The sequence below is a fragment of the Ranitomeya imitator genome, chromosome 1 (assembly GCF_032444005.1).
Source record: "Ranitomeya imitator isolate aRanImi1 chromosome 1, aRanImi1.pri, whole genome shotgun sequence".
Lineage (NCBI taxonomy): Eukaryota > Metazoa > Chordata > Amphibia > Anura > Dendrobatidae > Ranitomeya > Ranitomeya imitator.
In genome coordinates this window covers 713,281,997-713,297,017 of record NC_091282.1, presented here as the reverse complement: position 1 = coordinate 713,297,017, position 15,021 = coordinate 713,281,997, and the positions used below count along the sequence as shown (strand labels likewise).

Genomic DNA, 15,021 nt, shown 5'->3' with positions numbered 1-15,021 from the left:
TTTTTGGGGGGGAATCTGGGCATTGATGTTCAACAGTGTGTAATTACGGCCATTGTGGTTTTCATGGTCAGATTTCTGCAGACATTTTTATGGGAATTTTGGCTTTAAGCCATTGTTTTGGGGGTAAAGTACATTTGGGCAGATTTATCAAAAATAATTTTTAGACAGTGTAATCTTAGACTCGTTGGTCTGAAAACATTACAGATATAGCATAGTAGCTTTTTGCAGGTTGATAAATTCAGTACATTATTTGACTGTCTGATGATTGGTCCATTTACACTGCAAGATAATATTGTTTCATGATAATTCTGCAGTGTAGACTGGCTACCGATCAACCAATGAGCAAGCAAAACGATAGTCCGTTAGAACAGTGGCAACTTAGTCTATGATCACATGCCCAGTAATGATCCAGCAGCAATCGTTGGCCCAAGTTGTGCAGACAACTTTTTCGTCAATTTTTAAATAACTGATCTCTGCTGTATGAGTTTCACATTGAAGTCAATGGAAATCGGATCCATTAATCAGCCATCCATTTTTCTTTCATATGTAACTGATCCATTTTTTTTTTTGCTTACTGGACACTATTAGGGGAACCCCAAACTTTAAAATGACGGTAATATGAATTTTGAGGAGCACGTTAGACTTATCTGAAAAAAGGGTTGAAAGAAAATAAAACAAAGACAGATTACTTATCACATAGACTTTGTCATCTAGGTCCACTTTTCTTTTTCTATGTTTTGTTATAAAACACAGAAGACCCACTATATAGCCAGATTTTCTGTGCACTGGTATTGAATTGTCTGTGTGCTTTTACCATGGGAAAACCTCTTCTGCTAAAGGAATTCTACTAACAATGCTTTGCTCAATTAATTAAAAAGTTTGAGATTTTTCGTAAAAGCTCATTGAGTATATTGAATAGTCGAAATATGAGCCATATATTTGGACACGAATTATAAACTGCATTAAACACAATGAACTCAAAAATGTAGCTAAAATTATATATTTCAAATTTATTTGTTGTGAGAACGGCTATTCTTATGCACCCTAGACTTCTTGAATAACGAGCCGATCAGTGGCCAAATGGGTCATGAAGTCAACAATGCAGAGGAATCGCGAACAATAAGTTAACATTAGATTATTACAAAATACTGTTGTCTTTCAGGTTCTGTTTCCATTGAAAAGGAACGCAATAATATTTAACTTCTAAGACAATCATCTCGGTCGTATACACAGTAACACAAAACTATTAAAGCTAGAGCTACAACTCCCCCATATTTTATTGACATGCAGAGCCAAGTATCAGAGGGTTGGATGTCTGAGCCTCTAAAATTTAGAATTACATGTATGATGAACCCCAGCAGAGCTTGAACATACAGAAAGGCCATTCGTTTTACATCGTCAAAAGACAATATCTGTGCAGCTGTAGATTTTGGATCCATTCACAAGGCCTCTAACACACAAATGTAAAGTATCACGTCCCTGGCTATTTGAAAGTCTTAAAAATTTGATGGTCGTTAACACATCACTTACTACACGTCAAGAAGTAATAATGTTATATTACTTTTAAGATGAAAAGATCCCGGTAGCCTTAAAGGCAACTGGTTTTAAGAACATCACATCTGTACTTACTGTGCAAAGAATAAGTAAACTTGCTGAAAACAGAAAATTAAGGGACCAAAATACCAAATATATCATCAAGAAAAAATAAAAACAGTTGGTGTCTGCCACGTCCAGAAGCAAATGGTCCCCTATAAAAAATAATAATAAAACCATGACAATATCATGTATTGCCACCCATGGTCTGGCAGTGTCTAAACCCCTACAAGGAGTCTGCGTATTTGATGTTTAGAACCGGGTGGTCCATAAATTGTTCCAGTGTCCCTCATCATGGATCATGTCCATGCAAAATTGTGATGATATGTGTTCAAGTTGCCTGAAGTAACTCCCACTGCTGACTTGTAAGATCTGACTGGCAAGGGTTGATCAGGACCCTGGAGGAATGAGTATCCAAACACATTGCACTGCTCAGGTGCTGCAAGAAGTGTCCTTTCAACTTCCATTTCTGAAAAAAAGGAATCAAAGTCAACACCATATACCAGTAATGCTGCCATAGTTTTAAAGAATTTTTAAAGCGAACCTGTCAGCAGGATTTTGCTAAGTAAACTACAGGCATTGTCATGTTGCCACTGTTAAACTGATTAAAATGATAGCTGGGGTGAAGAAATCCGTCTTGTGTAATCAGTGTTATAAGTTTTCATTTAATGAGATGCTCGTGGTCTGGGGCAGTACTGTAGGCAGAGTCTTACCTTCCTGCTCAAAGCCAGAGAAACCAAGAAGAGACCTGCCCACAGGCCGCCCTGAAGCACAAACAGTCTGCCTCTCTTTTTTTCTCTATGATGAACACATTTGTGTTCGGGGCGGCCGGTGGGCAGGTCTTTCCTTGGTTTCTCTGGCTTAGAGCCGGAAGATAAGACTCTGCTTACAGTCCTGCCCCGGAGCACGGGCATCTCATTACTTGAAAAATTCTAACACTGATTACACAAGAACCACAAGATGGATTTCTTCACCTCAGGTATCATCTTAATCAGTGTAACAATGCCAACATGACAATTCCCGTAGTTTACATAAAGCAAACCAGTCAGCAGGATTTTGCTAACACAGTAAAAGGATCGTAAAGTTAATTTTACAATAGTGACACAATTTTTAAAATCTGATGAAAGACGGGAAGGATAATATAATATAAATGGCATTTTTACAATTTTTATATTTTGCAGAATACAATATTATCATGGTCACAGTTTTGGGACACTCTGCAAAAACAAGGAAATGGTGCCAATAATGTTTTGACTTATGTTAGTTATGTAATGCAACCTGGCCAGATGGAGTGTCATATTTCAGGTATACTATGCTATCAGGCTATACACTGTAAGACACAAAAGAGCACAGTGAGGTCAAAAATACTCTGTTGTAAAAAAATCACAGTAATAAGCAAGTGCTAGTCAAAAGATGGAAAAAAAACAGGGTATTTAGTTGATACGTTTTTTTGCAAAAAAATGTATACTAAGCTGCTCCACCAATCGTCAAGGTATACCTATATAGAGCAGTCCTAACTAATGTATATAATCCCTATATGATGTATTTAAAAACCTGATCATCTGTATAGTACCTGTATAAGCAGGATTCAGAGAAGGAATATCCATGTGGACCTGCTAGATGGAACAGCTTTAGTGCAAATGACCCACACGGGAGTGGTGGACTCCCCAGTCTTGTAGAAACAAGAGAATAATTATAGAACCAGAAATTCATGGGCTACTTGCACATTGAACAAGTCTGTAGGAACACACCACCAAGAAACTTGAAGACACAAAAGAGTACAGTGAGGTCAAAAATACTCTGTTGTAAAAAAATCACAGTAATAAGCAAGTGCTAGTCAAAAGTCTGAACCCTGCTTATACAGGTACTATACAGATGATAAGGTTTTTAAATACATCAGATAGGGATTATATACATTAGATAGGATTGCTCTATATGGGTATACCTTGAAGATTGGTGGAGTAGCTTAGTATACATTTTTTTTGCAAAAAAAACGTATCAACTAAATACCCTGGTTTTTTTCCATCTTTTGACTAGCACTTGCTTATTACTGTGATTTTTTTTTACAACAGAGTATTTTTGACCTCATTGTGCTCTTTTGTGTCTTCAAGTTTCTTGGTGGTGTGAACATGATCCTACAGACTTGTTCAATGTGCAAGTAGCCCATGTGTTTCTGGTTCTATAATTATTCTCTTGTTTCTACAAGACTGGGAAGTCCACCACTCCCGTGTGGGTCATTTGCACTACAGCTGTTCATTAATGGGTGAGGACATTCCATATCCTTCCACTATTTATTTCTAAGTATTTCTGATCGAACATTGGGGTGGTTTTATTTGTACTGTTTGATTTTTTTTGAACTTTTGGAACAAAAGTGCACGATAGATATACATACAAGTGCATACTTTCCAACACCATCTTTATGGTTACTTTAGAGGTGCTCCACTTCCATATATGTTGTCCATTTGCATTGACTTATCTTTTCTTTTTGAGGCAGGTAATCATAATTCACTCTAGGTCTAATCATCCACTTGCCTCGATGTAGTTAACAGTGCGCTAATTCGCTCCATGTATAACTAAACATTATTGTGAGATATCTCTGCACTGTCCCACATGTATAGGTGTTTCATGATTCAAGTGTTGTCCACTTTGAGTTTTTATAGTATCAAGATTAAAAGTTATATTTTATTATTACTATACCCTTGCTGCTATTCCTCTCACAAACTTGATATTACAGGAACTTCCCAGTCTCTAGCATATACTATCCACCATGTATTTTCTTTCTCCAGCTCCAAAACAACACACAGCTGAACTAACCCTGCTGCCTGTTATTAGACTTGGTGTATGGGAGCGACCTTCCCCACCCAGGCTCTTTCGGTCTCTCCTAAATCCCAGACCCAAAATCCAGTCACAATAAAACCATCTCAGTAACACATACCTGCCATCCAGGACCTTACCTCCTGCTTTTTATGATTATATTAATAATAAGTTTGCTTTGCAGCAATGTATAAGCAATAATAATAGTTTTGTCAAGGCCTAATGGATAATTTTATGATCAATGTGGATATTTTTCCCGTAAGCATTTACATTAATTATATGAGCATACTTTCAATTTGGATTGTATAACAAAATCATTGTGTTTATTACCTACTGCCTGAACTCATCTTTGGGTTGCCGAATGGGAGCACGAATCGAGTATGCGCTTATTCACCACTGTAGGGCGGTGCCGACGCTGTGCGTCATCTCCCAGGTAACTGACCCCATTGCTAAACCTTGAGGTCATGCGACCGGGTGACATGAGCACTGTGCGACGGTCCCACCTCGTTACAGCAACATGACAATTTTGTGCTCATAACCACCAGACAACTTCCACCTTCCTGTTTGAATTACTATAATACACCTTTTTCTGCATGTTATACCACATCCTGACAAAACCACGGGTAGCAGTGAAATGCATGTCGAGGTTTTCCTCATGCCCCACATACAGACCAGGATGTCAGAAGGTAAGATAGGAGATGACAGTTGGTGCTCTTATGGTGAGTAAGGGAAGTGCTAGAGGCAAATAATGACATGTTACTGCAAGTTCCATAGAAGTTACTAAGCACCAACTGTCATCTCTCTCAGCAATGGGAAGATCTGCTTCTTCTATTTTCTGCTGTGTCACCGTGGACTGGGTCCTGTAGTCAGATAAATCTTGTACATGGTAGTTATAGAAGTATAGTCACCTGTCTGCTGTCTTTCTGGTTGCATGGTTCAAGCATAACCAAGGCCCCTGTTGAAAATGAGGTGATGGACAAGCATTTATCTTGCTGTCGGATCAAAGTGTCACTAAGCGTCCACTCCTGGAATTAAAACAGATCAGAAATTAGATTTATTAAAAAATAAAACTGTATAAATGGCACCAACTTCTCTGGCATCTACAATCTTCCCATGTTCAAAGTCACTCATGTCACATTTACATCTCTTTCCAACATTTTAACTCCCTCCCCCTTTGCCTGTAGCAGCCTCATGACCATTGGGACCAAAAAGGAAGTACAGGTAAATTTGGAGGATCCAAGCAGCGTTGGAACAGGAAAATAAATATTGATAAGATGATTAAAAAAATGGAAAGAACAAAATAAATAAAGGACTGAACTTTTTATGTTGCGATCATTTTCCTCATTTACATGTGTGGTTAGTGCAATGCTTGCATTTCCCTTACATGTGTGGTCGGTGCAGTGCTTGCAGTTCCCTTACATGTGTGGTCGGTGCAGTGCTTGCATTTCCCTTACATGTGTGGTCAGTGCAGTGCTTGCAGTTCCCTTACATGTGTGGTCGGTGCAGTACTTGCATTTCCCTTACATGTGTGGTCGGTGCAGTACTTGCAGTTCCCTTACATGTGTGGTCGGTGCAGTACTTGCATTTCCCTTACATGTGTGGTCGGTGCAGTGCTTGCATTTCCCTTACATGTGTGGTCGGAGCAGTGCTTGCAGTTCCCTTACATGTGTGGTCGGTGCAGTACTTGCATTTCCCTTACATGTGTGGTCGGTGCAGTACTTGCAGTTCCCTTACATGTGTGGTCGGTGCAGTACTTGCAGTTCCCTTACATGTGTGGTCGGTGCAGTACTTGCATTTCCCTTACATGTGTGGTCGGTGCAGTGCTTGCATTTCCCTTACATGTGTGGTCGGTGCAGTACTTGCAGTTCCCTTACATGTGTGGTCAGTGCAGTACTTGCATTTCCCTTACATGTGTGGTCGGTGCAGTGCTTGCATTTCCCTTACATGTGTGGTCGGTGCAGTGCTTGCATTTCCCTTACATGTGTGGTCGGTGCAGTGCTTGCAGTTCCCTTACATGTGTGGTCGGTGCAGTGCTTGCATTTCCCTTACATGTGTGGTCAGTGCAGTGCTTGCATTTCCCTTACATGTGTGGTCGGTGCAGTGCTTGCATTTCCCTTACATGTGTGGTCAGTGCAGTGCTTGCAGTTCCCTTACATGTGTGGTCGGTGCAGTACTTGCATTTCCCTTACATGTGTGGTCGGTGCAGTACTTGCATTTCCCTTACATGTGTGGTCGGTGCAGTACTTGCAGTTCCCTTACATGTGTGGTCGGTGCAGTACTTGCAGTTCCCTTACATGTGTGGTCGGTGCAGTGCTTGCATTTCCCTTACATGTGTGGTCGGTGCAGTACTTGCAGTTCCCTTACATGTGTGGTCGGTGCAGTGCTTGCATTTCCCTTACATGTGTGGTCGGTGCAGTACTTGCAGTTCCCTTACATGTGTGGTCGGTGCAGTACTTGCATTTCCCTTACATGTGTGGTCGGTGCAGTGCTTGCATTTCCCTTACATGTGTGGTCAGTGCAGTACTTGCATTTCCCTTACCTGTGTGGTCGGTGCAGTACTTGCATTTCCCTTACCTGTGTGGTCGGTGCAGTACTTGCATTTCCCTTACATGTGTGGTCGGTGCAGTACTTGCATTTCCCTTACATGTGTGGTCGGTGCAGTGCTTCCAGTTCCCTTACATGTGTGGTCAGTGCAGTGCTTGCATTTCCCTTACATGTGTGGTCGGTGCAGTACTTGCATTTCCCTTACATGTGTGGTCAGTGCAGTGCTTGCATTTCCCTTACATGTGTGGTCGGTGCAGTGCTTGCATTTCCCTTACATGTGTGGTCGGTGCAGTACTTGCATTTCCCTTACCTGTGTGGTCGGTGCAGTACTTGCATTTCCCTTACATGTGTGGTCGGTGCAGTACTTGCATTTCCCTTACATGTGTGGTCGGTGCAGTGCTTCCAGTTCCCTTACATGTGTGGTCGGTGCAGTGCTTGCAGTTCCCTTACCTGTGTGGTCGGTACAGTACTTGCATTTCCCTTACATGTGTGGTCGGTACAGTGCTTGCATTTCCCTTACATGTGTGTTCGGTACAATGCTTGCATTTCCCTTACATGTGTGGTCAGAGCAGTGCTTGCAGTTCCCTTACCTGTGTGGTCAGTGCAGTGGTTGCAGTTCCCTTACCTGTGTGGTCGGAGCAGTGCTTGCATTTCCCTTACATGTGTGGTCGGAGCAGTGCTAGTATTTCCCTTACCTGTGTGGTCGGTGCAGTACTTGCAGTTCCCTTACATGTGTGGTCGGTGCAGTACTTGCAGTTCCCTTACATGTGTGGTCGGTGCAGTACTTGCAGTTCCCTTACATGTGTGGTCGGTGCAGTGCTTGCAGTTCCCTTACATGTGTGGTCGGTGCAGTACTTGCATTTCCCTTACATGTGTGGTCGGTGCAGTACTTGCATTTCCCTTACATGTGTGGTCGGTGCAGTACTTGCAGTTCCCTTACATGTGTGGTCGGAGCAGTGCTAGCAGTTCCCTTACATGTGTGGTCGGTGCAGTACTTGCATTTCCCTTACATGTGTGGTCGGTGCAGTACTTGCATTTCCCTTACATGTGTGGTCGGTGCAGTACTTGCATTTCCCTTACATGTGTGGTCGATGCAGTACTTGCAGTTTTCTTACCTGTGTGGTCGGTGCAGTACTTGCATTTCCCTTACATGTGTGGTCGGTGCAGTACTTGCAGTTTTCTTACCTGTGTGGTCGGTGCAGTACTTGCATTTCCCTTACATGTGTGGTCGGTGCAGTACTTGCAGTTTTCTTACCTGTGTGGTCGGTGCAGTACTTGCATTTCCCTTACATGTGTGGTCGGTGCAGTACTTGCATTTCCCTTACCTGTGTGGTCGGTGCAGTACTTGCAGTTCCCTTACCTGTGTGGTCGGTGCAGTGCTTGCAGTTCCCTTACATGTGTGGTCGGAGCCGTGCTTGCATTTCCCTTACCTGTGTGGTCAGTGCAGTGGTTGCAGTTCCCTTACCTGTGTGGTCGGAGCAGTGCTTGCATTTCCCTTACATGTGTGGTCGGTGCAGTGCTTGCATTTCCCTTACATGTGTGGTCGGTGCAGTACTTGCATTTCCCTTACATGTGTGGTCGGTGCAGTACTTGCATTTCCTTTACCTGTGTGGTCGGTGCAGTACTTGCAGTTCCCTTACATGTGTGGTCGGAGCAGTGCTAGTATTTCCCTTACCTGTGTGGTCGGTGCAGTACTTGCATTTCCCTTACATGTGTGGTCGGTGCAGTACTTGCATTTCCCTTACCTGTGTGGTCGGTGCAGTACTTGCATTTCCTTTACCTGTGTGGTCGGTGCAGTACTTGCAGTTCCCTTACATGTGTGGTCGGAGCAGTGCTAGTATTTCCCTTACCTGTGTGGTCGGTGCAGTACTTGCATTTCCCTTACCTGTGTGGTCGGTGCAGTACTTGCATTTCCCTTACATGTGTGGTCGGTGCAGTGCTTGCATTTCCCTTACATGTGTGGTCGGTGCAGTACTTGCAGTTCCCTTACATGTGTGGTCGGTGCAGTACTTGCATTTCCCTTACATGTGTGGTCGGTGCAGTACTTGCAGTTCCCTTACATGTGTGGTCGGTGCAGTACTTGCAGTTCCCTTACATGTGTGGTCGGTGCAGTACTTGCTGTTCCCTTACATGTGTGGTCGGAGCAGTGCTTGCAGTTCCCTTACATGTGTGGTCGGTGCAGTACTTGCATTTCCCTTACCTGTGTGGTCGGTGCAGTACTTGCATTTCCCTTACATGTGTGGTCGGTGCAGTACTTGCATTTCCCTTACATGTGTGGTCGGTGCAGTACTTGCAGTTCCCTTACATGTGTGGTCGGAGCAGTGCTAGCAGTTCCCTTACATGTGTGGTCGGTGCAGTACTTGCATTTCCCTTACATGTGTGGTCGGTGCAGTACTTGCATTTCCCTTACATGTATGGTCGGTGCAGTACTTGCAGTTCCCTTACATGTGTGGTCGGAGCAGTGCTAGCAGTTCCCTTACATGTGTGGTCGGTGCAGTACTTGCATTTCCCTTACATGTGTGGTCGGTGCAGTACTTGCATTTCCCTTACATGTGTGGTCGGTGCAGTACTTGCAGTTTTCTTACCTGTGTGGTCGGTGCAGTACTTGCATTTCCCTTACATGTGTGGTCGGTGCAGTACTTGCATTTCCCTTACCTGTGTGGTCGGTGCAGTACTTGCATTTCCCTTACCTGTGTGGTCGGTGCAGTGCTTGCAGTTCCCTTACCTGTGTGGTCGGTGCAGTGCTTGCAGTTCCCTTACATGTGTGGTCGGAGCCGTGCTTGCATTTCCCTTACATGTGTGGTCGGTGCAGTACTTGCATTTCCCTTACATGTGTGGTCGGTGCAGTGCTTGCAGTTCCCTTACCTGTGTGGTCGGTGCAGTGCTTGCAGTTCCCTTACATGTGTGGTCGGAGCAGTGCTTGCAGTTCCCTTACATGTGTGGTCGGAGCAGTGCTTGCAGTTCCCTTAGCTGTGTGGTCGGTGCAGTGCTTGCAGTTCCCTTACATGTGTGGTCGGTGCAGTACTTGCAGTTCCCTTACATGTGTGGTCGGAGCAGTGCTTGCAGTTCCCTTACATGTGTGGTCGGTGCAGTATTTGCATTTCCCTTACCTGTGTGGTCGGTGCAGTACTTGCAGTTCCCTTACATGTGTGGTCGGTGCAGTACTTGCATTTCCCTTACATGTGTGGTCGGTGCAGTACTTGCAGTTCCCTTATATGTGTGGTCGGAGCAGTACTTGCAGTTCCCTTACATGTGTGGTCGGTGCAGTACTTGCAGTTCCCTTACATGTGTGGTCGGTGCAGTGCTTGCAGTTCCCTTACATGTGTGGTCGGTGCAGTACTTGCATTTCCCTTACATGTGTGGTCGGTGCAGTACTTGCAGTTCCCTTACATGTGTGGTCGGAGCAGTGCTTGCAGTTTAACATGTGTGGTCGGTGCAGTACTTGCATTTCCCTTACATGTGTGGTCGGTGCAGTGCTTGCAGTTCCCTTACCTGTGTGGTCGGTGCAGTGCTTGCATTTCCCTTACATGTGTGGTCGGTGCAGTACTTGCATTTCCCTTACATGTGTGGTCGGTGCAGTACTTGCATTTCCCTTACATGTGTGGTCGGTGCAGTACTTGCATTTCCCTTACCTGTGTGGTCGGTGCAGTACTTGCATTTCCCTTACCTGTGTGGTCGGTGCAGTACTTGCATTTCCCTTACATGTGTGGTCGGTGCAGTACTTGCATTTCCCTTACCTGTGTGGTCGGTGCAGTACTTGCATTTCCCTTACATGTGTGGTCGGTGCAGTACTTGCATTTCCCTTACCTGTGTGGTCGGTGCAGTACTTGCATTTCCCTTACATGTGTGGTCGGTGCAGTACTTGCATTTCCCTTACATGTGTGGTCGGTGCAGTACTTGCATTTCCCTTACCTGTGTGGTCGGTGCAGTACTTGCATTTCCCTTACATGTGTGGTCGGTGCAGTACTTGCATTTCCCTTACCTGTGTGGTCGGTGCAGTACTTGCATTTCCCTTACATGTGTGGTCGGTGCAGTACTTGCATTTCCCTTACATGTGTGGTCGGTGCAGTACTTGCAGTTCCCTTACATGTGTGGTCGGTGCAGTGCTTCCAGTTCCCTTACATGTGTGGTCGGTGCAGTACTTGCAGTTCCCTTACATGTGTGGTCGGTGCAGTACTTGCATTTCCCTTACCTGTGTGGTCGGTGCAGTACTTGCATTTCCCTTACATGTGTGGTCGGTGCAGTACTTGCATTTCCTTTACATGTGTGGTCGGTGCAGTACTTGCAGTTCCCTTACATGTGTGGTCGGAGCAGTGCTTGCAGTTCCCTTACATGTGTGGTCGGTGCAGTACTTGCATTTCCCTTACATGTGTGGTCGGTGCAGTACTTGCATTTCCCTTACATGTGTGGTCGGTGCAGTGCTTGCATTTCCCTTACATGTGTGGTCGGTGCAGTACTTGCAGTTCCCTTACATGTGTGGTCGGTGCAGTACTTGCAGTTCCCTTACATGTGTGGTCGGTGCAGTACTTGCAGTTCCCTTACATGTGTGGTCGGAGCAGTGCTTGCAGTTCCCTTACATGTGTGGTCGGTGCAGTACTTGCATTTCCCTTACATGTGTGGTCGGTGCAGTACTTGCATTTCCCTTACATGTGTGGTCGGTGCAGTACTTGCATTTCCCTTACATGTGTGGTCGGTGCAGTACTTGCAGTTCCCTTACATGTGTGGTCGGAGCAGTGCTAGCAGTTCCCTTACATGTGTGGTCGGTGCAGTACTTGCATTTCCCTTACATGTGTGGTCGGTGCAGTACTTGCATTTCCCTTACCTGTGTGGTCGGTGCAGTACTTGCATTTCCCTTACATGTGTGGTCGGTGCAGTACTTGCAGTTCCCTTACAAGTGTGGTCGGAGCAGTGCTTGCAGTTCCCTTACATGTGTGGTCGGTGCAGTATTTGCATTTCCCTTACCTGTGTGGTCGGTGCAGTACTTGCAGTTCCCTTACATGTGTGGTCGGAGCAGTACTTGCAGTTCCCTTACATGTGTGGTCGGAGCAGTACTTGCAGTTCCCTTACATGTGTGGTCGGTGCAGTACTTGCAGTTCCCTTACATGTGTGGTCGGTGCAGTGCTTGCAGTTCCCTTACATGTGTGGTCGGTGCAGTACTTGCATTTCCCTTACATGTGTGGTCGGTGCAGTACTTGCAGTTCCCTTACATGTGTGGTCGGAGCAGTGCTAGCAGTTTAACATGTGTGGTCGGTGCAGTACTTGCATTTCCCTTACATGTGTGGTCGGTGCAGTGCTTGCAGTTCCCTTACCTGTGTGGTCGGTGCAGTACTTGCATTTCCCTTACATGTGTGGTCGGTGCAGTACTTGCATTTCCCTTACATGTGTGGTCGGTGCAGTACTTGCATTTCCCTTACATGTGTGGTCGGTGCAGTACTTGCAGTTCCCTTACATGTGTGGTCGGAGCAGTGCTTGCAGTTTAACATGTGTGGTCGGTGCAGTACTTGCATTTCCCTTACCTGTGTGGTCGGTGCAGTGCTTGCAGTTCCCTTACCTGTGTGGTCGGTGCAGTACTTGCATTTCCCTTACCTGTGTGGTCGGTGCAGTACTTGCATTTCCCTTACATGTGTGGTCGGTGCAGTACTTGCATTTCCCTTACATGTGTGGTCGGTGCAGTACTTGCATTTCCCTTACATGTGTGGTCGGTGTAGTACTTGCATTTCCCTTACCTGTGTGGTCGGTGCAGTACTTGCATTTCCCTTACCTGTGTGGTCGGTGCAGTACTTGCATTTCCCTTACATGTGTGGTCGGTGCAGTACTTGCATTTCCCTTACCTGTGTGGTCGGTGCAGTACTTGCATTTCCCTTACATGTGTGGTCGGTGCAGTACTTGCATTTCCCTTACCTGTGTGGTCGGTGCAGTACTTGCATTTCCCTTACATGTGTGGTCGGTGCAGTACTTGCATTTCCCTTACATGTGTGGTCGGTGCAGTACTTGCATTTCCCTTACCTGTGTGGTCGGTGCAGTACTTGCATTTCCCTTACATGTGTGGTCGGTGCAGTACTTGCATTTCCCTTACATGTGTGGTCGGTGCAGTACTTGCATTTCCCTTACATGTGTGGTCGGTGCAGTACTTGCATTTCCCTTACATGTGTGGTCGGTGCAGTACTTGCATTTCCCTTACATGTGTGGTCGGTGCAGTGCTTCCAGTTCCCTTACATGTGTGGTCGGTGCAGTACTTGCAGTTCCCTTACATGTGTGGTCGGTGCAGTACTTGCATTTCCCTTACATGTGTGGTCGGTGCAGTACTTGCATTTCCCTTACATGTGTGGTCGGTGCAGTACTTGCATTTCCTTTACATGTGTGGTCGGTGCAGTACTTGCAGTTCCCTTACATGTGTGGTCGGTGCAGTACTTGCAGTTCCCTTACATGTGTGGTCGGAGCAGTGCTTGCAGTTCCCTTACATGTGTGGTCGGTGCAGTACTTGCATTTCCCTTACATGTGTGGTCGGTGCAGTACTTGCATTTCCCTTACATGTGTGGTCGGTGCAGTACTTGCATTTCCCTTACATGTGTGGTCGGTGCAGTACTTGCAGTTCCCTTACATGTGTGGTCGGAGCAGTGCTAGCAGTTCCCTTACATGTGTGGTCGGTGCAGTACTTGCATTTCCCTTACATGTGTGGTCGGTGCAGTACTTGCATTTCCCTTACATGTGTGGTCGGTGCAGTACTTGCATTTCCCTTACATGTGTGGTCGGTGCAGTACTTGCAGTTCCCTTACATGTGTGGTCGGTGCAGTACTTGCATTTCCCTTACATGTGTGGTCGGTGCAGTACTTGCATTTCCCTTACATGTGTGGTCGGTGCAGTACTTGCATTTCCCTTACATGTGTGGTCGGTGCAGTACTTGCATTTCCCTTACATGTGTGGTCGGAGCAGTACTTGCAGTTCCCTTACATGTGTGGTCGGTGCAGTACTTGCATTTCCCTTACATGTGTGGTCGGTGCAGTACTTGCATTTCCCTTACATGTGTGGTCGGTGCAGTACTTGCAGTTCCCTTACATGTGTGGTCGGAGCAGTGCTTGCAGTTCCCTTACATGTGTGGTCGGAGCAGTGCTAGCAGTTCCCTTACATGTGTGGTCGGTGCAGTACTTGCATTTCCCTTACATGTGTGGTCGGTGCAGTACTTGCATTTCCCTTACATGTGTGGTCGGTGCAGTACTTGCATTTCCCTTACATGTGTGGTCGGTGCAGTACTTGCATTTCCCTTACATGTGTGGTCGGTGCAGTACTTGCAGTTCCCTTACATGTGTGGTCGGAGCAGTGCTAGCAGTTCCCTTACATGTGTGGTCGGTGCAGTACTTGCATTTCCCTTACATGTGTGGTCGGTGCAGTACTTGCATTTCCCTTACATGTGTGGTCGGTGCAGTACTTGCAGTTTTCTTACATGTGTGGTCGGTGCAGTACTTGCATTTCCCTTACATGTGTGGTCGGTGCAGTACTTGCAGTTTTCTTACCTGTGTGGTCGGTGCAGTACTTGCATTTCCCTTACATGTGTGGTCGGTGCAGTACTTGCATTTCCCTTACCTGTGTGGTCGGTGCAGTACTTGCATTTCCCTTACCTGTGTGGTCGGTGCAGTGCTTGCAGTTCCCTTACCTGTGTGGTCGGTGCAGTGCTTGCAGTTCCCTTACATGTGTGGTCGGAGCCGTGCTTGCATTTCCCTTACATGTGTGGTCGGTGCAGTACTTGCATTTCCCTTACATGTGTGGTCGGTGCAGTGCTTGCAGTTCCCTTACCTGTGTGGTCGGTGCAGTGCTTGCAGTTCCCTTACATGTGTGGTCGGAGCAGTGCTTGCAGTTCCCTTACATGTGTGGTCGGAGCAGTGCTTGCAGTTCCCTTAGCTGTGGTCGGTGCAGTGCTTGCAGTTCCCTTACATGTGTGGTCGGTGCAGTACTTGCAGTTCCCTTACATGTGTGGTCGGAGCAGTGCTTGCAGTTCCCTTACATGTGTGGTCGGTGCAGTACTTGCATTTCCCTTACATGTGTGGTCGGTGCAGTGCTTCCAGTTCCCTTACA

General features: G+C 45.8%; 1 protein-coding gene across 1 annotated transcript in view; it reads right to left on the bottom strand.

The window, feature by feature from the left end:
- Positions 1–984: 984 nt before the first annotated feature.
- The window catches only part of GALNT16 (polypeptide N-acetylgalactosaminyltransferase 16), a 207,252-nt gene continuing 193,215 nt past the window's right edge, over positions 985–15,021 (bottom strand). Inside the window, exons 14-15 of the mRNA XM_069732323.1 lie at positions 5,316–5,432; positions 985–2,062 (exon numbers count right to left, since the gene is read on the bottom strand). Of these exons, the coding sequence (XP_069588424.1) occupies positions 1,925–2,062; positions 5,316–5,432 (255 nt within the window). The 3' untranslated portion in view covers positions 985–1,924. The remainder of the gene's footprint in view (positions 2,063–5,315; positions 5,433–15,021) is intronic.